The following is a 21,921-nucleotide window of genomic DNA, read 5'->3' as shown; positions in this document are numbered from 1 at the left end:
TATTTTCAATAGGTTTGCCGGGGAGGGGGCCGGGGCTGGCCTGTGTGCCTGGAGAGAAAGTGGAAGGTTTTGTGGGGGTGGCCAGAGAGGTCCCCACTGTGCTCCCAGACCCGAACAGCCAGCCTGAGATGAAACGGAAGGGCCTCTGTCCAGCCACTGTCCCCATGCAGGTGCCCAAGCCTTAGAAGAGGGTAGAATTGAGATTCATGAAGCACCTCCTGTGTGCCACCCCTTACGTGTGCAAAGCTGACTGACCCAAACCCAGCGTCTGCCCATATCCCAGCCCAGATGGAAAGGCAAAAGCAGAAACCAGTATGTGCCTGCTGGTGTTGGGAGTGGCCTGAGAGATCTCTGCACAGATGAAGGGGCACGGGGGTCAGCATCCTGCCTGCGGGGGGCATTCACAGAAGTGACTAATGAAACAGTTCGATAGCAGTTTGCATGTCATGCTGACACCAGGGCCAAGCTCCAGATCGGTCAGATCCAAAGCTGGACGGAGCAAAGAAGCAGCAAAGCACCACCCAGGTGGCTGTGGTGAGAGGCATGAGGGCAGTGCTTCAGGAGGAGGCAGTGCCAGGGCTGGGCATGGAAGGATGAGTGGACCCCACACCCCATGCCTTGTGCAAGTCTTCTCTTGGGTGCTGGTGGGTCCAGAGCCAGTGAAGCCTCTATTCATGTCACGGTCTCTTTCTGGAACAAGAAAGGAAGAATGAAGGCCACCACCTCTCCGCTGAGCATAACCCCAAAGTGGCCTGGGGTTGATGCTCCCCGAGGAGCTGGGCAGATTCAGTGCCCAGGAAGGTTGGGGTGGGAGGATTCCAGGATGCTGGGAGTGCAGGCTGGTGCATCCACAGACACCCCATTCTTAGTTACCACACTGTAAAGAGCGGGGTGTGCCTTCTGGGGTTGTGGGAAGGAGCTGGCTCGGCCCAGCTGGGAAGGGTCACATGCTGGGTGTAGCATCAGGAAGGGGCTGGGAGGGCCTCAGCCGCCATCATCATCCCTGTACACAAAACCCACACCATCTCAGTCCACCTCCTTCCCCTGGTACTGTGTCTCCACTCTTGATTGGGGAAACTGAGGCCATGAGCGGCACAAATAGCCAATCTCCCGCGTTAGTCTGCTTGGGCTACCCTCACGAAGCACCACAGGCTGGAGGGCTGAAGCAACAGACACTTGCTTCTCAGTTCTGAAGGCTAGAAGTCCAAGGCGAGAGTGTCGGCAGGGTGGGTTTCTCCTGTCTGCTGCGGTCTCTCTCCTTGCCTTACAGATGGTTGCCTTCTCCCTGAGGCTTCCCGTGGCCTTCCCTCTGTGTGTCCGTGTCTTCATCCCCTCTGCGCGTAAGGACACCAGGGGCACCTGGGTGGCTCAGGGGTTGAGCATCTGCCTTTGGCTCAGGTTATAATCCCAGGGTCCCAGGATTGAGTCCCGCATCGGGCTCCCTGCATGGAGCCTGCTTCTCCCTCTGCCCGTGTCTCTGCCTCTCTCTGTGTCTCTCATGAATAAATAAAAATCTTAAAAAAAAAAAAAAGTATAAGGCCACCAGTCGTATTGGATTGGGGTCTACCCTAATGACCTCATCTTACCCTCATCACCTCTTTGCAGACTCTTTCTCTCCAAACACAGCCACATTCTGAGGTCAGGTTTTTCACATATGAATCGGGGTGGGGGTCACAATTCAACTCATAACACCCATCATGCACCCGAGAAGCTGTGGAGAAGCCCTTCCTATGAGAAGGTGGCAGCAGGGCTGGGCCCAAATGCCTCAGGAGGCCCAAGGCTGGGTACGTGGGGGAGCCGAGGCCACTGAGGGGAAGACAGCGCAAAGCCTGGTCTGTAGGGTGAGTTGGGCCAGAACACAGGAGCAGAAAGGGGAACCTGCAGGGCAAGTGCTCTTCGGGAACAAGGGGAGCGGGGTGAGGGGCGAAGCATGGCTGGGGTTCAGAGCCACATCTGCAGACCTGCAGTGGGCAGTCTGGTGTTGGGCCCGGTGGGCAGGTATGCACCAGCCCAGGGGAGCAGCTCCCTCTGTGTTGGGGGTCCTGGCTGTCATGTCCACCCCAGTGACACCCCTATAGCACCTTTCCTCCACCCCTGGACCTGACTAACCTCAGATCTGTGTAGTTCTTCCCCTCCCCCATCCACCCAGGAAAGGAGCTCTTTCCTGGAGCTCCTTCAGGAAACCTTCCAGCAGCTCCTCCTTCCCAGGGCCGGGCGGGTCCTGCTCCATCCCCAGATGCAGGCCAGCGTACACGTTAGCACATGCACAGTGTGCACACGCCTTCCCCCAGAGCGTCCCTAAAAACCTGACCTGTCAGCCCACAACTCCACAGGTCTCAGCTTCCTCCCCTCCAGCTCCCACCTCTGCAGAACACTTCCAGGGCCTCTCCCACGTCCTTGGGGAAACTGAGGCCCAGAGAAATCAAGCAACTTCCTTTAGGCTCCAGAGTAAGTGAGCAGAAGAACAGAGGTTAGTGCCAGAAGCTCAGAAACACTTGCCTCCCTCACAGAGGAGGCCTCGGGGCCCCAGAGGATAGAATGACTCACGGTGGTGACTGGAGGGGGTGTTGTGTGTCACGATGACATAAATATAAAAATTGTAGCACCCTAATACTGTCTCTTCTGGCTTCCCTTTCTGAAAGCAAGCTGTTCCCTTAACATAAGTCACTCCCCCTTTCAGGAACTCAGACTCCTTGCCTGCAAGGCTGCTGCTCAACGCCAGGAACCCTGCCCCTTAGCGGCCTCCTGGTCTCCCCTTGGATACTGCAGGAGAGGCACTCATACCCCACATGGCACCCCGGCCAGTGGTGGGCAGCTCATTCCCAGAATTCCACTCATTCATTCAAAATCTACTGAGGGCAGAGGGGCACGTGCAAACACAGTCTCCAGTCCTGCCCTCCCTGCCCCCCTGGGGCTACTGCCCATCTGCTGGCTCCTGCCCCTGCTGTGCCTCCTCCCAGGGGTCCAGATGGCCCTCCATGAGGTTGGGACAGTGAGAGGGCCAAAGGGAGCTAAGTGCCACTTAGCAGCCTCTGGAATCTCCTGGGGAAGGTAAGCAAGGCAGACCCAGGGGTGATGGTTTCTGCAGCCCCACCCTGTCCACCCCGGCCTGGACAGTGAGCACTTCCAGCTCCAGCAGCTGCCCTTCTGTAACCCCAGTGAGACAAGCATGGTGGCCCCTCCCCATGTCGGCCTGGTGCCCGCAAACCCTGGACATCCCAGCATTCAGAGCCACCCCCCGCCCCGCCCCACTCGCCACCCCCTTGACCTCTTAACTGCTCTGGACATCCCCATGAGGGGGCCAACGTCACCATCTCAATTTTATTTTTTTTTATTTTTTTTTAAGATTTATTTATTTATTCAGAGAGAGAGAAAGAGAGAGAGAGAGAGAGAGAGGCAGAGAAAGAAGCAGGCTCCATGCAGGAAGCCCGACATGGGACTCGATCCCGGGACCCCAGGATCATGCCTTGGGCTGAAGGCAGGCGCCAAACCACTGCGCCACCGGGGCTCCCCGCCATCTCAACTTTAGATGTGGGAACCAAGGTCCAAAGTGGGAAGTGACTTGCCAAGCAAATGTCACGGGGAGAAGAACCTTGAAATCTTTGTTTGCCTGTTTCCCGCTGCTTCCAAAGCAGTGGGTTGCCCTGGCTCAAGCTGTTACCCTGGACTCCAACATGGTATGACTTGGGCCAACATCCCCACCATCTCCTCCCTCCCTGATGGCAAGGGAACCTCAGGGACTCCAGGGGGAACTGTGAGGCAGCAGTTCCAGCCAGGAAGGCTCTCCCCATCTCTCTGGATATCTTCCTGCCCTCGTCTTGGACTTGGCTGTCCATCTGTCCCCCACCACTGGGAGCCAGCGTACCTTGCAGGACACAGAGTATCTAGTGAGGAAGGTGACCCAGGAACAGAGTTCTCCTGAGAATTGGAAGAAGCCATCTATCTGGTGGTTAAAGCACGGGCAGCACCCCCATGGCCAGTTTCCCCACCTGGTCCTAAGGGCCACTCAGAGAGAGACCCCAAGTAGATGCCTAAGACCAGGTGCCACTCCTCTTAGAACAACTGACCCCAAGGGCTTATGCCCTGCCCCAGGCCAAATGCCTCTTTTTGGATGAGGAAATTTAACTACAGATTAAAAAAAAAAAAATACGATGGAGACACCAGAGCCCCTGGAGTCTCCAGAGCTGGGGATTTTTAGTTCATTCCTTTCATGAGGAATTGGCTGCAAAGGTTTGTAGAACTGTCGAGGTTTCATTGATGGTGATAAAATGATAAATATGCATAAGCTGCAAGTAACCACCATAGCGTTATTAGGAGTCTCCTCCTGGGGACACAGGTCTCCACAAATCACCTAGTGTAAATCAACCATGATTTGTCGAAGTCTTGCTCAGTGCACCACCTCACAGATAGCTAACTTCCAGACAAGACAGGATGAGAGGTCCCCTCAGAGAAGGAAAGTCCCAGGAATTGGGGAGTCATATCTTAGAGGGCTTCCTGGAGGAGGTGGCATTGGAGCTGGACCTCGGGGGCAGGTTCCTATGTGGATGCCTGTAGTTAGGAGAGACTTTGACTCAGAGGGCACAGCATGAGCAAAGGAGGGGAGATAAGGTAGTGTTGGCAAATGCTAAAGCCAGAAGTTGTCCAGTTATGCTGGCAGCAGGGACTTGGGAGGAGGAGTCCTAGGGAAAGGGGAACCTGAACCACATTGTAGAGGACCCTGAGGACTCAGGCTCAAGGTTGAGTTTGAATTTTGTTTTGTAAACTGAAGGGGGAGAGTCTCTCATAATACTTAACAGACATTGGCAGTGTGTCACACAATTTATGGTCTGCTTTCTTATTTGAATCTTGAAAACAGAACAATGACAGCACAACATCCTTTTCAGAGCAGCACTATTATTATGATCCTGATTTTCAAGGTGAGGGAAGCGACAGGGGGGTCCATAGGAAGATCCAGAACTGCTTCTCAAACCTTGAACCCCCACATCGTGGTCCTTCCTACTCCTTGACAGTGTCAACAGGAGTGAGCTGGCGGTGAGGGGCCCATTCGCGTCCAGGACAAACAAATCACTCTGCTGCTGTGGAGGGGAGGGGATGCCAAGGAAGTGGTTCAGGGGAGAGGGGAGACCCAGTCCTGCCCTGTGACGTTGTCATAGCAACGGGATCCAGGCCAGAACTGGGGCAGGGTTCTGGGGACACAGCACAGAGTCAAGAGGTGGAATTGCAAGAATTTGGCAGGGTCCTGCAGGGATGTGGGGTGGGGACCAGAGATGTCAGACCCAAGAAGGGTTTGTGAGACTGTGGGGTGGATCAAATTCCTTGCATGCATAGCGCAAGGGGGGGAGGGAGCAGGGCGCTGGGGGGTGGATTCTTTGCGTGTATAGTGCAAGGAGGGGAGGGAGCAGGGCGCTGCGGGGCGGGGGGAGGGGGGGGGAATGGGATAGGTACAGATCTCTGCACCATCTGAGGCAGCTGAAGAAGGAACTGGCTTGGCTTTGAGGGTCAGGGGGCCCCGGGGTTCGAATCTCATTGCTGGCCCCCCCCCCCCCCCCCCCCCCCCCCCCCCGTCACTCACATGCCTTGGGTAAATTGCTTAAGCACTCTGTGCCTTTACCTGTAAGATCTAAGGAACCGGCTCTCAAAAAAAGAGAAATTGATAGAAAATGGATTGAATCCATGGCGATGGCAGACGGCCTAGTTGGGAGGATCCATCTGAGGATCAAACGAGCTAATGCTCGTGGAGCAAGCTGTCATGGCAAGAGTCTGTGTGCTCTGAGCCCTTCCCGCACACTACTTGGTAAATCTTCATGACCGCACTTGGAGGCAGAAACCCCACTTTACCCTCATTTTACAGATGAGGGTGCAGGGCGGTGGTGGTGGGAGGGGGGTAAACTCCTTAAAGCCTCAGTGCTTTGCGTTGGTATCAGCTCTGCCCCCCCCCCCCCACGCTGCCCCAAAAGAGGCAATGGTGAGGACAGTTGGCACCCCAGCACCGGGGGGGGGGGGGGGGGGCGCGGAGCAGAGCTTGGGGCGGTTGCCCTCTGCGGCCGGGGGGCTGGGGTGCCCTCTGCGGCCGGGGGGCTGGGGTGCCCTGCCGTCCCAGCGCAGCCCCTGCTGACCCCTCCGGGCTCTCGCTCTGTCTGTCCCCAGCCTCGGGCCGCTCGCACCCGGCCAGCCCCAGCCCCCCGGGGCCGCAGGCCAGCCCGGTGCTGCCGGTCAGCTACCGCCTGTCGCGCACCCGGCTGGCCTTCTTCCTGCGGGACGCGCGGCCCCCGCCGCCCGCCGCCGCCAACGGCTCCCTGCAGCGCTCCGAGCCCTTCGTGGTGTTCCAGACCAAGGAGCTGCCCGTCCTCAACGTGTCCCTGGGGCCGTTCAGCACCAGCCAGGTGGTGGGCCGGGAGCTGCTGCAGCCGTCCAGCACGCTGGACATCCCCGAGCGCCTGACCGTCAACTGGAAGGTGCGCGCCTTCATCGTCCGCGCCCGCGTGCCCGCCTCGCAGCCCGTGGCCCAGGTGCTCTTCTACGTGGCCGGCCGCGACTGGGACGACTTCGGCGTCACCGAGCGGCTGCCCTGTGTCCGCCTGCACGCCTTCCGGGACGCCCGCGAGGTCAAGAGCTCCTGCCGCCTGGCCGGGGGCCTGGCCACCTGCCTGGTGCGGGCCGAGCTGCCCCTGGCCTGGTTCGGGCCCCCGGCCCCCGCCGCGCCGCCCGCCGCGCGCCGCAAGCCTCCCGAGGGGCTGGAGCCCGAGGCGGCGGGGGAGAGTCAGCAGGCGGAGCTCTACTACACCCTCCACGCCCCCGACGCCTCGGGCGGCTGCGGGGGCGCCCGGCGAGGGGCCGGGCCGGGGGCGGGCGCCCGCGCCGAGAGCCCCACCCAGCACCCCCTGCTGCGCATCGGGAGCATCAGCCTGTTCCGCCCGCCCCCCAGGAGGACTCTGCAGGAGCACCGGCTGGACAGCAACCTCATGATCCGCCTGCCTGATCGGCCCCTCAAGCCTGGGGAAGTGCTCAGCATCCTCCTCTACCTGGCGCCCAACTCCTCCTCTCCCTCCAGCCCCAGCGTGGAGCATTTCACACTCAGGTGGGGGGCTTGTGGGTCGAGGTCGAGGGGGCTGCCTTTCTGTCCAAGGTCAAATGCATAGCACGGCCCGCTAGGGGTGTCCCCACACCTGCCTGGCCAGCCTCCTAATCATCACTTGAGCAACCCCAGGAAGACACCGTACTCACTAGGCCTGATGGCGGCAAAAATTTCTGCCCGACCTCTGTAGCTCACAGAGATGGCCAAGGAAGCCCCGGTGGCGCAGCGGTTTAGCGCCGCCTTCCACCCAGGGCCTGATCCTGGAGACCCGGGATAGAGACCCGCCTCCGGCTCCCTGCATGGGGCCTGCTTCTCCCTCTGCCTGTTTCTCTCTCTCTCTCTCTCTGTCTCTAATAAATAAATAAATAATCTTAAAAAAGAGAAAAAAGAGAAAGAAATGGCCAAGGAGAAGGGTCAGTTTTCACGAGCATAGGTATCAAGAATGACAGAATGGGGATGGAAGGGCCCAAGACGTTAGCTGGCACAACTCTCCCATTTCACAGATGAGGAAACCCAGATCAAAGAGAAGATATGGAAATCAGAGAGCAGCCCCTTGGCTAGGAGCCAAAAGATGAGCAGGAGTCTGTCCATGTGTCAGGACGTTTGCCCCATCCTGGAGTTGGGAGGAAAAAAAGGTGTCCCAGCCTTTTCTACACCCTGAACAGGATACAGTTCACAAGTTCAGAAATGCCCTAAGTCGTCTCCAAGGCCCCACCAAAACATTCCCCTTACCCCAGGCACTATGCAGAGGACCCAAAACATCACCATTAGCCTCCAATTTCTTTGAGTTAAGTATTGCCCTCTCTCCTGAGTGTACCACCTTAAAGTTCAGATACTCCTGGAAGAGATAAGACCTGACTCAATGATTGATATCTGAATGTGAATATGACTTAAATCAGTCATCACAGATCTTGGGCTACATTAATAGGAGTAGAGCATGTAAACTTAAGGAAGTGGTCACCATTCTGCTTTAGTCAGGATTAGAGCACAGCTGAAGTGTTGTATAGGCTGCAGTGCCTATGTGTTCAGTGTCCAGAGGAGAGGGACTAGTCTTACTTGCAAGGGTTGAACCCTAGTTGCAAGCGCTGACCTGAAACTGTGGCAAAAAGTAACAACTGGAGAAACTAGAGATTTTAGGCCTGTACAAAGAGAGGACTCAGGGAACACCTGCTCCCTTCCTACTGTCTGAAGAACTCTTACAATTGAGATGAAGGTCAGCTGTTCTCTCTTTCCCCAGCAGAACCCATGACATTTCAGCTAAATATAGGAAAGGGGCTTCTGGTCCTTAGGGGCTTTCTGAGAATAGAATGGGATGTGTGCAGTAGTGAGTCCCCTGTCATTGAGGTATGCAAGTAGAGCTTTGATAAAACTTGGCAGAGAGATATGGTAGAAGCACTTGTAGCCTCCACCAAGGGTCAGAGATTTCAGCTACATGATACCAGATTCCCCAGGTTCATCTCAAGCACTAGGTCTAAAACTTGGGGTGATTTACTCACCCGTTCCCCCTACTCTTAGCCTCAGCCCAGGGGGGTGGCCAGGCGGGCAACCACTGGGCCCTAGGCTGACCCTCTCCCTCCTCTGCCTCCATTTTGTCCCAGGGTGAAGGCCAAGAAGGGTGTGACCCTTCTGGGCACCAAGTCACGGAGTGGCCAGTGGCACGTGACCTCGGAGCTGCTGACCGGGGCAAAGCATTCGACAGCCACCGTGGATGTGGCCTGGGCCCAGGGCACTCCCCTGCCCCCCTGGTAAGCCGAGGTGGCACCTCTGTCCACCTTGTTGCAGGACAGCAACTAGAAGGGGTGGGGGGCGTTTCATGATGGAGGAGGCCCGGCTGGCAGAAGGGCTGGGGCTCAGATTGTGGGGACTCTGAGGTCCAGGTTGGGGCACCTCGGGTGGTTGGAGAAGCCTCAAAAGGACCCAGTAGGCAGGCTGCCAAGGAGGGCTGGGGTTCCCACCAGGGATTTCAGGGCTCCTGAGATACTCCCTGCCCTTCCTCCTGGGCTCTGCTTCTTGCCCCCACCCTGCAGGGAAGGCCAGGGGCCCCTGGAGATCCTGCAACTGGACTTTGAGATGGAGAACTTTACCAGCCAGTCGGTCAAGCGGAGGATCATGTGGCACATTGACTACCGCGGCCACAGCGCTCTGCCTGACCTGGAGCGGGCGGTCACAGAGCTGACCGTCATCCAGCGGGATGTACAAGCCATCCTGCCCCTAGCCATGGTGAGCAGGGCAGGCGACTGGGTCGGTGGGTGCATATGTCTGTCGTAGGTGCATGTGTGTGACAGGCATGTGCCCAGCTGTGCATGTGTATGGATCAGTGCATGCGCCCAAGTGCGTGAGTGCCTCCTGCACCCAGGTGTGCCTATGGGTATAGGTGTGTGTGCGTGAGTGTGTGGAGGCAGGTGGTACTCTGTGCCTGGGCTGGAGTAGGACAGCAGATGCTCAGGGGGACAGAGATGGGAGAAGTCACCCATGGAAAGGCCACTCAGCGGAGTTTCCTGGAGGAGGTAACCATGCAGTTGAATCCTGAAGGACACGCTTGGAAGGAAGGGCTCATAGAATCAGAGAAGGTGAGGACGGTGCTCTAGGCAGGGGATCACGAGGGCAAAGCTGTGGCGATGGCAATGTGAGTAGTTTGGTCTAAGGTGCACTGGATTTAGGAAGAGTGCCTAGGGGCCAGGGGGTGGTAAGGCTGGAATGATCTTCTGTGAACAGCCCCAGGGTACCTGGAATGTCAGGCAAACATGAGACCATCCCAGGACACCTCACATGGCCAGAGGGACATTGGGCCAGGCCAGGCAGATGTGCTGTATGTGACTCTGTGAGTGCTGAGGGGCCTGCGAGGTGTCGAGAGAAGATGATGGGGCACTGGGGCAGGGCTGTTTCCTGGCAGCCGACTGAGGTAGAGGCAGAAGCCTACAGCAGGAGGCCGAGCAAGCACAGCATCTGAGAAGATGAGTGAAACTGGGCGGATGCACCTGTCTGCACATGAGTGCAGGTGTCCCGGGGGGAAGGCCGTGCACCTGAGGGGTAGGGCAGCCAGGAGCCCAGGCCTCGGCTGCTGTGTCCTGGGAGAGCGGAGGACCACCAGCACCCCAGCTCAGCAGGGCCCCACCCTCCCTGCAGGACACGGAGATTATCAACACTGCTATCCTGACTGGCAGGACGGTGGCCATCCCTGTCAAGGTCATCGCCATCGAGGTGACTGGCCTCGTCCTAGATGTCTCTGCCTTGGTGGAATGCGAATCTGACAATGAGGACATCATCAAGGTGGGCTTCCTGGAGACAGGGACCCTGGGAAGAAGGCCTCAGACCTTCGGGGGCGGGGCGGAACCCCAAGCCAGAGGGGAATTCACATCCCAGGCAGCTCCCTGTGGTAGGCAGGAAGAGAAGAAATTGTGTGTGTGGGGGGGGGGGGTGGATAGAATAAGCTTCAGGCATCCTGCAGCTAGCCTAGGTGGGGTGAGGAGAATCCCCAGGTACTGCTGGTCCTGGAGGGCTTCCTGCAGGAACATGAGACCATTATTAGGCAGGCACTGGGGAGAAGGCAGTGTTGACAGCCTGAGCTCAAGCCAATGCAGCAAGTGATTATTGAGCCCCTGCCCGGACAGACACCAGGCAAGGCAACGTGGGTGGAGAGGGGGCCCCTCAAGGACATGCTCTGACCCTAGCTGCTGGTGCCCAAATGGAGGAGATTCCACTCAGAGAGGAAACCCCAAAAGCATGTGATTGGGCCAGTCATGAAGATCGTATAAGGAAGGACCTGCTCAGGGCACACACACCCCAAATCCACCAACTCCTGAAGGCCCCTCCTAGATCTCCTCCCCAGAGACCCCCTCTGGGCCCCAGGTCCTCATGGCCCAACAAACAGGACATCAGTGTGACTCAAATGACCCAGTTTGCCACCACCCCCAGGAGGGCCTCCAGATTTGCCTCTTTTGGTAGTGGGATGGGTGGTAATGCAGGAGTGTGGCAGCCCTGGTGTCGGTGTGGTGGGTGAGCTGTTTATCAGGCCGGCCTCCAGCAGGTGCCAAAATCAGATGATCAGACAAGGGAATCTGTTCCCTATGCCTGTAAATAGCTCAGCCTGAAGGAGAGCAGGAGGAATGGGCCGTGGGTGTCCTTCTTTCTCTAACTGGGGCTAGCCTGGAGTGTGCACGCTCCCTCTCTCTCCACACTCTGCCCCAGATCCCTCCAGGTCCTGGGAGCTGGAGCCTCGCCTCATCCACCCCCCCACCCAGGCAGAATGCCCCCCACGTGAGCCAGAGCAGATGGCTTGGTACCACACCCCCATCGGCCCCTGGGGCTTTCCAGGGCTGGCAGGCTGGGACAGGAAAAAAAAATGGACCTGCTCTCAAACACCCTCATCCAGCACCTGCCTCTGCCCCCCCAGGCTCCCCCCATCCCCGCCACAGAGTGGACCAGAACAAAGTCTCCACTGCTTAGATACCAAAGGGAATTTGCAAAGATCCTAACTGGAATTTGTCTCCATTCTCAATGAAATGCACTCAGGTTCTTTATGGAGTTTGCCAACACTCTGAATGGAATTTGCCAGCCTTCAGATGGAATTCTCTGCCTTCTGAAGTGGGAAATGAGCATTTCTGGCAGGGCTGCTGCCCCACGTCCTACCATCCCCATCTGAGAAGATTAAGGGAGCTAGCAGGAGTTTGGGAACAGCTAGGGGCTCATCAGAGATGAGCCACAGCCTGGGCACCCTCCCTGCTCCCTACCAGAGCCTGCAGACTGTCAGAAGCCCGCCAGCTGCATGATTAGACCCTCCCCAAATGCGAGGGTGTGCACCCATGGGCATGTACCAACAGGAACACCTAAATGCACTGCACACGAGATTTAGTCCTGAGTGTGCCAGGTCCATACTGGACATACTTAATGGGTACACCCACTTACATCTGTCCTGAGTACTGGCCCAGGTATCCACCAAGATGTGTTCAGCAAGCACGTGTCCATCCCAGGAACCTTTAGGAACATAAGTTGGTGTCTCAGTGGGCATTTATAAAAGCTGCACCCACTGGTGGCCACCGTCCACCAGTCTGTCCTGGTTTTTCCTCTCCCCATCCCCCACCTCCACCCCCTGGCCAGAAGGGTCCCCTCACCTGAAATGAAGCAGCTGCTTATTTTTCTGGGGCCACAGGGCCAGATGGGCCACGGAAGAGTCAAGGGTTCAGGACGTGCCCCTCTATACTACAGAGGACCCTACCGAAAGACACCTATGCCAGAGCACAGGCAGTCACACTGGGAAGGGGAGCCAGCCCTGGGGGATGTGGTCTGGCACACCAGAAGCAGCCTCGGGTAAGAGCAGGTGCATGCTGGCTCCCTGCCAGGGAGCAAAACGTCCCCTCATAGCCACTGGGAGATGATCTGTGAAGAAATAATGGGAACAGAGACACCCGAAGTGGACACCTCCCAGAGGAAGTAAATTTGGTGCCTTCCCCCACCTTGTTCCTCCCTGTCAGCCCACAGGATGCCCTGTAGGCAAGACATGCCAACCAACCTCCCTTCCCATCCCCAGGTATCCAGCAGCTGCGACTATGTGTTTGTGAGTGGAAAGGAGTCTCGTGGGTCCATGAACGCCAGGGTCACCTTCCGCTATGACATCCTCAATGCCCCTCTGGAAATGACAGTCTGGGTCCCCAAGCTGCCCCTGCACATCGAACTCTCGGACGCACGCCTCAGCCAAGTGAAGGGCTGGAGGGTACCTATCCTCCCCGACCGGAGGTACAGCCCTTCCTCAGGATACTCACAGGTGGACACAGCCCTGGCACATAGTCTGGTCCGCGTATGTGTGTAAGGCCCTAGGTATACACCTGCAGGTCGGTTATGCAGTCAGCACACTTTTATTGAGCAACAACTGTGTGCCAGACACTGATGGGTGCTTGAGACATGGGGTGGGTGTGGTGGCTGGTGCCTGACCCAGCCAAGCTCTGGATCCAGCAGAAACTGTCCTGTTCATGCCACAGGACATGGTGGATACATGTGTGCAGGGAATCAAGTGGCACATAGGAGAAAACCACCTCCCCTCCAAGACAAACCAAGACAGGCTTCCTGGAAGAGGTGACTCCTGACCAAGTCTTCAAGAATGGGTGGAAAGGAATTGGCTGGGGAGACAGAGTGAGAGAGTAGCTGGGCCACAGACAAGATGGAGCAGACACAGCAGTGCAGGAGCACACACACCCAGACACATGTACTCGGCCTGTGCATAGCAGGGGTATACTCGTGAGCCCATCAGCCCAGGCGTACAGTGACTCACACCAGCCTCCCTGGCTGGGGGGCACCTCACACACCTGACTGTGCATCTCTGGGGCATGTACTTCACACACCCCTCATTGCTGCTGGAGAGAAAAGCCAGAGAGAGGAAGAGAGGTGGGCAACTAAGAGAGGAGGGGCTGGGCCGGAAGAGAAGCAGGCGGCCAAGGGAGAGCTGGGCGCAGTCCATTCTATAGAGATTAGGAACAGCCAGGCCATGTAGATCAGAGCCTCTCAGACTTGAAAGTGCATAAGAATCATCTGAGGAGCCTGTTAAAGTGCGGATTCTGATCCAGTGGGTCTGGGAGGGGGCCTGTGATTCTGCACTGGGACTAGCTCGGGGAGGACCAGCTTTGAGTAACAAGGGCACAGTGAACTCTGAAGCCAGACATCCTGGGTTTCAATCTTGACTGCTGTTCACTAGCTGGGCAACCTCAGACGACCTACACAGCCTCTCTGCTCCCCTGTTCCTTCAACTGCAAAGTGGGCACGTTAATCCTTACCTCAGCGTGGTTGTGAGGATGCGGTAACACATCACCTGCGAGCCCTCTGTGAAGAGATGTTCTGGGTGCTCCATCCTTCTACAAGCAGGAGCAAAGCACTAGCCACGTCCTTGACACACTCTCTCTCACAGGGAGCATGCTATCCTGACTGTGAATCTCCTAGTTTTAGCATCTTTGGCAGTCTGAATAGGCCAAATTTCCCAAGTCATCAAGTCCTGGCTCCCCTGCGCTTACCAGTGCTTGCCTCAGTTTACCTCTCTCCACTGAGGTTTTGCGATAAGCAGGAGGAACCCAGGCCACCAAGCGTTCTGGCCCTCCGTAACAGGGAGCACCTTTGCTCCAGTTTAGAGCCCAAAACAAGGCCGCGTGCAGGCTTAGCGCTGAAAAGGACAGCCCATGCCAGCCTTCAGCACCACCTATTCCCAGGCCTGGGTGGAGTCCCGCAGAGGCCGAGAGGGAGGGTCCAGAAAGTACCTTCCTAAGAAAGTGAGGACTGGGGCCTCCTGGCTCCAAGCTTGGCAGAGACAGAAGGAGTGGGGCAGGAGGGAGGCTTTCGGGGAGCAGGGAAGGAGCCAGCGGGGCACGGGGCAGACAGTGACTTGTGCAGTTCAGAGGCAGGTGAGGAGTCCTGACCACCCCCACCTCCCCCCACTCCACCTCCCAACCCAGGTCGGCCCGGGAGAGTGAGGATGAGGATGAGGAGGAAGAGGAGCGACGCCAGAGCATGAGCCGTGGCTGCACCCTGCAGTACCAGCATGCCACCCTACAGGTCTTCACCCAGTTCCACACGACATCATCTGAGGGCACCGACCAGGTGGTCACCATGCTGGGCCCGGACTGGCTGGTGGAGGTCACCGACCTGGTCAGCGACTTCATGCGGGTGGGTGACCCCCGAGTGGCACGCATGGTGGACAGCAGCACGCTGGCGGGCCTGGAGCCTGGCACCACCCCCTTCAAGGTAGGCACGGGACCCTGCCAGTAGCCTTGGTTACCTGTGGGCAGAGAACAGGAACGTTCCTGGGACAGGATTCCTAGGGCCTCAGCCTCCTGGGTCAACCCCAGCAGGCCCCCAAAACAACACACTCTTCCTCCTCCCCCACCCTCCCCCTTCCTGAAATCCCGACATCAGAGGTGATCACCTTCCACTTCCCCTTGGTGAAGGCTCTCCCTGCAAACCCTGTCAACCTTTACCACCTCTGTATGGCTCAGGGCACATCCCTGAGAGCACGCGTGGGTGAGGAGGGGGGGCAGGAAAGGGAATCCGGGCACCTAGGAACTCAACTCTGACCCTCCTTCTCTACAACTGGGTGGAAATCATCCCCTAAGAGATTGTCAATTGTGTGACCGGTTGGCTAGAATCTACCTGCAGATGTGTTTATCTGTAAAGCAACTGATCCAACATTGAAACATGGGGAGCATCTCAGTTTTAAAAAAAAATCTAGATTTCTCATTTTGCAAAACATGCATCTGGCAACACTGAGCCCACAGTCCCACGTGGCAATCATTGGCTGGAGTCAATACTGGTGCCCTCCCTGCATGAGGACGAGTTCTCCTCTTTGCCACGACCCCACCACTCCCTTTTGTGTCTCTGATGTTGAGGCCAAACATCCGTTGCTATTTATCACTATGTGGGGCTACTGTGTACCTTAAAATCTGCCCACCTCTCTCATCCGTGTTCCTGCCTGGCTCTCGTGAGCCCCTGAAACTCACCTGGCCTCTGGATCCTGGTTTCCAGGTACAGCCCTAAGGCAGAGCCCAAGAGTCCTGCCTCCCAACCTGCCCTCACTTCCCCCCGGTTCCAGGCGTCTTTTCCAGCAGCACTCAGACTCCTCCTTGGCTGGGAATCCTGGGAGTGCTGCCCTCCTGGCCTTTGCCCACCTCTGTCCCACTCTGCCTCAGGTGGTGTCTCCACTGACGGAGTCTGTGCTCGGGGAAACGCTGCTAACGGTGACGGAGGAGAAAGTCAGCATCACACAGCTGCAGGCCCAGGTGGTAGCCAGCCTGGCCCTCTCCCTGCGGCCCAGCCCAGGGAGCAGCCACACCATCCTGGCCACCACAGCTGCCCAACAGACCCTCAGCTTCCTCAAGCAGGTAACCAGATGCCCAGCTTGCCAACCTGGGGGCTTGGGGTGTGGAAGGAAGAAGGGGACTTGAGCTTGTCCCTCTGCCATGAGGCCCCTAGATTAGGGCTGTAATGGGAGATCCATCTACCGTGGTGCCCTTCACACCTGGCCCACCCCATTCCCCTGCCATCTGCACAGGGAGGCTGGCCAAGGTCTCGATCCTTGCATCTGCCACCCTGAGATGTTCCTGCTGAGGGTTCCCCCTTCTGGATTCTCAGAAAGCCCATCACCATCTCTGCCCACCACCACCCCCAGGAATTACCCTCACCCATCTCTGGAGCCCCATCTATAGCCTTCCCACCACCCCCAACACACCAGGACACAGGCTACAGGACAGCGGTGGAGAGGTGACGGGCAGGAGCACAGGGAGCAAGAAGGCAGGTGTCAAGCACTGACCCAAGAATCCCCTGCCCCTAACTTGCTCCATGATCCCAGGCCAGTCCCTCCTCTCGGGGCCCTGCTTCCTCATCTGCAGGGAGGGCAATTCTCAGAATGTTTTAACGGAGGAGAAGGCTTGGATGGGATATGTGTTCTCCTCAACCTCCACATGTTTAATGAGGATGATCCCAAGGTCAGGCATGGAGATAATGGGGTTACTCCTGCAGCAAAACGGACTCGAGGTAGGCCACAAGGCAGGATATATGTTTCAGCTCATCAAGGGGAGACAGGGACCTGCATGGTGCAGTATGAGGCCATAATGTGCCTCTTACCCTGCTCCAGCCTCCAGAGGAGGACTTCCTCCTCCCACAGCTGTCTCTAAGCACCTGCCACCTGGTGGGCAAGGTTCCAGTGCTGGGAATTCAGCAGGGGGCCAGATTATCGCAGCGTCTGTCCTCACAGAGCTTGGCATCTGCACAGCATGTAGCAGTGAAGCCAGCCAGGAGTAGCTCTCTAACCCCTGTCCCCTTCTCCTCCTCCTCCTCCTCCAGGAAGCCCTCCTGAGCCTCTGGCTCTCCTACAGTGATGGCACCACAGCCCCACTCTCCCTCTACAGCCCCCGGGACTACGGGCTGCTGGTGAGCAGCCTGGACGAGCGGGTGGCCACGGTGACCCAGGACCGGGCCTTTCCGCTGGTGGTGGCGGAGGCCGAGGGGGCCGGGGAACTGCTTCGCGCAGAGCTCACCATCGCCGAGACCTGCCAGAAAACCAAGCGCAAGAGCGTGCTGGCCACGACGCCCGTGGGCCTGCGGGTGCACTTTGGGCGGGATGAGGAGGACCCCACTTATGACTACCCGGGGCCCAGCCAGCCGGGCCCCGGCGGGGGCGAGGACGAGGCCCGGGGCGCCGGCCCACCCGGCACTGGGGTGCCTGCAGCCGAGGCCCCAGGCCCGGGCACCGCCAGCCCCGCGGTGCCGCCCACGGAAGACTTCCTGCCGCTGCCCACCGGCTTCCTGCAGATGCCCCGCGGGCTGACGGACCTGGAGATCGGCATGTACGCGCTGCTGGGCGTCTTCTGCCTCGCTATCCTCGTCTTCCTCATCAACTGCATCGTCTTCGTGCTGCGCTACCGGCACAAGCGCATCCCGCCCGAGGGCCAGACCAGCATGGACCACTCTCACCACTGGGTGTTCCTGGGCAACGGGCAGCCGCTGCGGGTGCAGGGGGAGCTGTCGCCGCCCGCTGGCAACCCGCTGGAGACGGTGCCCGCCTGCTGCCACGGCGACCACCACAGCAGCGGCAGCTCCCAGACCAGCGTGCAGAGCCAGGTGCACGGGCGGGGCGACGGCTCCTCGGGCGGCTCGGCCCGGGACCAGGCCGAGGACCCTGCCAGCTCACCCACCTCCAAGCGCAAGCGGGTCAAGTTTACCACCTTCACCACGCTGCCCACGGAGGAGCTGGCCTATGACTCGGTGCCTGCCGGGGAAGATGATGAGGAGGACGAAGAGGACCTGGGTTGGGGCTGCCCAGATGTGGCAGGCAGCACGCGGCCCACTGCGCCCCCGGACCTGCACAATTATATGCGCAGAATCAAAGAGATGGCATAGAGGCGCTGTCCCCCCGGGGGGTGGGCTGTGTGTGGGACACAGCTGGGACCCCCGCTCACACTGATGCAGGCCGGCTGAAGTGGATTTTGTACTCCCTGCCCCTGCAGCTTCGCTCTGTGCTGGGTGGCCGCCTACCCCACGCGGTCCTTCCTGCCACCTCACCCCGTACCCGACGCTGCCACCGAAGGCGGACGGCTCCTTCCTCAGGAGCTTGCTAGGACGAAAGCGATCCCAGGCCTTGTTCTACCCTTTCTGAACCTCCTCCCATCTTAGATGACCCCCAGCCCCAAAAGTGAGGCGTGGAGGCCAAGCTTGGGGTGAGGGGGGCCCACACTGTGCCCCTGCCCCCCATGTCCCCTGTCTTCCCCCTGTGTGGGGGAGCTTCTGGGGGGGTCTTGTGTCACAAGCTGCACAAAGACTTTTCTCAAACCACTATTCAGGGATTTCTGTCCTTCAGGGTGGGGAGGCGGCGGCTGCCTACCCTGCTGAGGATCTTGCTGTGGACAAAATATTGGGGGATGGGGAGACACTTGTAGCATCTGCTGGCTTCCAGGTGCCCCCCAGTCCCGTCCCAGGACCTGGGAGCTGGCCCTACAGAGAGGTCTTATTTGGGCCAAGGCAGGCACCTTCCTGAGATCTCAGGACTCCCTCCTCTGTCCCCATGGGCTGTGGGCAGGGGCCTAAATGGGGAGGAGCCCTGGGCTGGCCCCTAGCAAGCCAAGCCCCAACACTGTGGTCTGGGCGGCCCAGGGAGGCCCCATCCCCCTGCTGAGCCCACAGTGAGGGCAACACTACACGCCTTAGAGGCCCCTCCTGCTCTGCTGACCACTCCTTCCTCTCTGCAGGGGCAGCCACCCATCCCCCCCAGGGAGCAGAATCTGGTGGGACGGGGGAGAGGGCACCAGGGGATGCTGTGGAGGACCTGGGGATGGGCAAAGACAGCAGGGAGCCGGGCATCTCCCCTACCGCTCCCAGCCCACAGCCCACTTCTCTCTTGGGCTCTACCCACCACTGTGTCAGATTTTCTTAAATAAATTGGGGGTGACCAGATGGGGCCGGAGCAGCCGCCCCCAGAGAACAGAAAGTACATGGTGCCTGGCTCTGTGTCTCGTCCTTGTGCATGCCCGCGCACGCTCATGCACACTGTGGGCACACTAAATGACATGAGATCACAACACGGCTGAACCAGGCTGCAGGCCTGCTGCTCCTCTAACATCCACATCCCTTTGGACCCTCTGGTGCTGAGGGGCCGGATTCGCTGACCCGGAAATGTAACCTCACAAAGATCTACCTCTTCTAGGAGTTGCCATCATTGGCTCGGGAGGGTGGGCCAAGCCTCAGGGCCTCCAGAGAAAAGGCTTGCAGGGGGTGAGAGGACACCGAAGGATAAAGAAAGGGGTGAAAAAGCGTTGCTGTGCATACCTGAGCTCACCCTGGATTCCTTCTCCACCTTCACTCCACCTCCCGGAGCAGGTTACTCCCCGTCACTGTCACAGTCACCAGGTCTCAAGGAGTCCTCCCTTCTCCATGGAGGAAAGCCTGGGGGTCTCTGTGTCCGAGAGCCAGGCAGGAGAGAGCAAAGGCCATTGAGTGGGCCTCTCTCTCTCTCAACAGGCCAAGGGCTCACCCATAGGCTGTGAGGGCACATCTGACCTGTGTGTATGCCCATGGCCTCCCATGGCCCTGGGTCACCACTCCCCAGGATGGGCAGCAGCCCTGGTGGGGGTAGGAGTGGGGGTGGCAGAGACAGGAGGCCTGGCCAGAGCAAGAGCCCAGCCAAGGCTGCCTCCTCCAGTGCCCCAGACAGGTGACTACAGCCCCCAGCATCTGTCCCACAAGGAACCAAGGACAGGACTAGGGCTACAGTGGCGCCCACCTCAACATGCTGTCACCCACCACGGAAGGAAGCCAGCCTCTGTAATCATCTGCTCAGCGGATTATGGTAGCCCTAGGGTGGTCATGAGGACCAAAGCTCCTAGCACAGGCCCTGCTCGTAGAGGTTCTCAGAAAATGAAGTATCTCAGGCCTTAATGTTCAGGATCCATTTGTTTATTTAACACATTAAGCTCCTACTGGGCACTGGGACCTCCTGGGCAGCATGGAGGCAAAACCAGGGACCTGTCCTCTAGGAGCCCCAGCCCTGCTGGGAAGATGGACACGCCAGCTGTCCATGGTTGTCTGTAATGATTGATGGCATATATGATAGCTTTACCATGGGTTGGTGGAACACAGAGGAGGAGGGAGGAGACATTCTCAAACTGTGTGTGCTGAGGACAGGGCCTAGAGTTATTCAAGGAAGGGAAGCCAGTGCATGTAAAGGCCTAGAGGCTGCATACTCCATACCCCATGGAAAGAAACCCCAGTTTCTTTCGCTGACATATCTCTGCACATATTCTTTCTGTTTCTCTATGCACATATTTCTGGAATATGAGTTCCCAGTGGTAAGGGAGACCCAAAACACACATGCAAAGTTGCAAAGGTCAGAGGCAGTGTAGTGGGCTCAGCATGGACTGGGGGATCAGGCTCAGACTTGAGGTTCAGATTGTTTCCCTCTGACCAGGTGATGAAAGGAAGATTTGGGGAGGCCAGGGACCCAGTTAGGAGGATGCTGCAGCAGGGGGACCAGGGCCAGGGGGAACAGAGCTGAGTGGACACAGTGGCATTCAGGTGTGGAATTGCCAATGACCTTGCCCCGCATGGGGATGGAGGGCGGGGAGAGGATACCAGTCACTGCTCGACACCGAGACCTCCTTCCCAAATGAACCTCAGAGACCAGGCCATTCCAGGAAACAAAGTGGAAGCTATCAACATGGTGTCTGTCAGCATCCATGCTTTCACACACAGGGAAACGAGGACTGGGAGAAGGGGACAGTTGGCCCAAAGTTACATGGCAAACTCTGCTGTGCCTGCCACCCTGTCCTGTAACAGTGCCCCTTTCTCTTCATTCCTCACCCCCTGTCTAAATGCGAGAACTCAGAAGCAATTGCTAGAAATGGCAAGTCCTGACCCTTGTGCAGTTCAAGAGGGAGCAGGCTTGGAGGGAATGAGGCAGGGCATTAAGTTAACAGCCCCTCTGGAATGGCCCTGGCACTGAACTTCTCTTTAAAAATTTGTCTTCAACCCCGAAAATGAATCGAGGGACCTTGTAAAGAATAGTTATTGACATAGAGCTGCTCAGGGAGCAGCGGGACACCAGGCCCATGAATCAGCTTGCTAGCAAAATGAGATTTCTTAGACAGTCAGGCCTGGCAAAGGCAGAGCTGGAGGGACAGGGAAACCACGTCGAGCCTGTCCCAGCCCTGGTGCTCAGCTCCCTGCCCACCCCCTGCCCCACCCACACCAGCCCTGCCTGCGCCTCTTTGCCTGTCTTCAACAAATCTTGACAGGTGCCTACTAAGTGCCAGAGACGATGCTCCCTTTAAGGAAAGGCTTCAGGAGAAGGAGAGGTCTTGGAGCCAAACTGAGAATACTGAAAATACAACAAATGGGCCAGAGGAAGGAAATTCTCACTTGAAGCGATGATACTTCCTAAGACGGGTTGGTAAGGACTCCTGGAGTCTGACAGTACATTTGCTGTGTGTGATCTTCGGCTGATATATCACCAGCTCTGGGTCCTCACTTCCTCATTTCTATGAACATGGAAATCACCACCACCAGGCAGTGTCCACTGGCCTCTCTCACGAGGCCGCAGTGTCTCAACACCAATATTGCTGAGAAGAGTCTAGAGAGATAGGAATTATTAATGCCATGTTAAAGAGACAGGAACACAGAGAGAGCAAGTAGCTGGCTGATGGCCTCCAGCTCAGAACTGACCTGGCAAGTAGCTGTCCTCAAAGCTTTGCCAGCTCTGCCATCCTCTACCTGATGCCACCATGGGTTTGGATTTGCCGTATTGGGGTGAGAAGAGCATAATGGAGGAGCAAAGGGTGGGGGGTAGGAATGATAACTATCCATGTGTGTGCCAGAGAGGCAGT

General features: G+C 57.8%; 1 protein-coding gene across 1 annotated transcript in view; it reads left to right on the top strand.

The window, feature by feature from the left end:
* Positions 1-19,034, top strand: part of TMEM132E (transmembrane protein 132E) — a 55,802-nt gene extending 36,768 nt beyond the window's left edge. Inside the window, exons 2-9 of the mRNA XM_072747719.1 lie at positions 6,148-7,078; positions 8,674-8,820; positions 9,103-9,295; positions 10,202-10,345; positions 12,603-12,808; positions 14,509-14,797; positions 15,739-15,930; positions 16,892-19,034. Of these exons, the coding sequence (XP_072603820.1) occupies positions 6,148-7,078; positions 8,674-8,820; positions 9,103-9,295; positions 10,202-10,345; positions 12,603-12,808; positions 14,509-14,797; positions 15,739-15,930; positions 16,892-17,947 (3,158 nt within the window). The 3' untranslated portion in view covers positions 17,948-19,034. The remainder of the gene's footprint in view (positions 1-6,147; positions 7,079-8,673; positions 8,821-9,102; positions 9,296-10,201; positions 10,346-12,602; positions 12,809-14,508; positions 14,798-15,738; positions 15,931-16,891) is intronic.
* Positions 19,035-21,921: the final 2,887 nt, after the last annotated feature.

The sequence above is a fragment of the Vulpes vulpes genome, chromosome 2 (genome assembly GCF_048418805.1).
Source record: "Vulpes vulpes isolate BD-2025 chromosome 2, VulVul3, whole genome shotgun sequence".
Classification (NCBI taxonomy): domain Eukaryota; kingdom Metazoa; phylum Chordata; class Mammalia; order Carnivora; family Canidae; genus Vulpes; species Vulpes vulpes.
The sequence above is the reverse complement of the archived record's forward strand: the minus strand, read 5'-3'. Positions and strand labels throughout refer to the sequence as shown.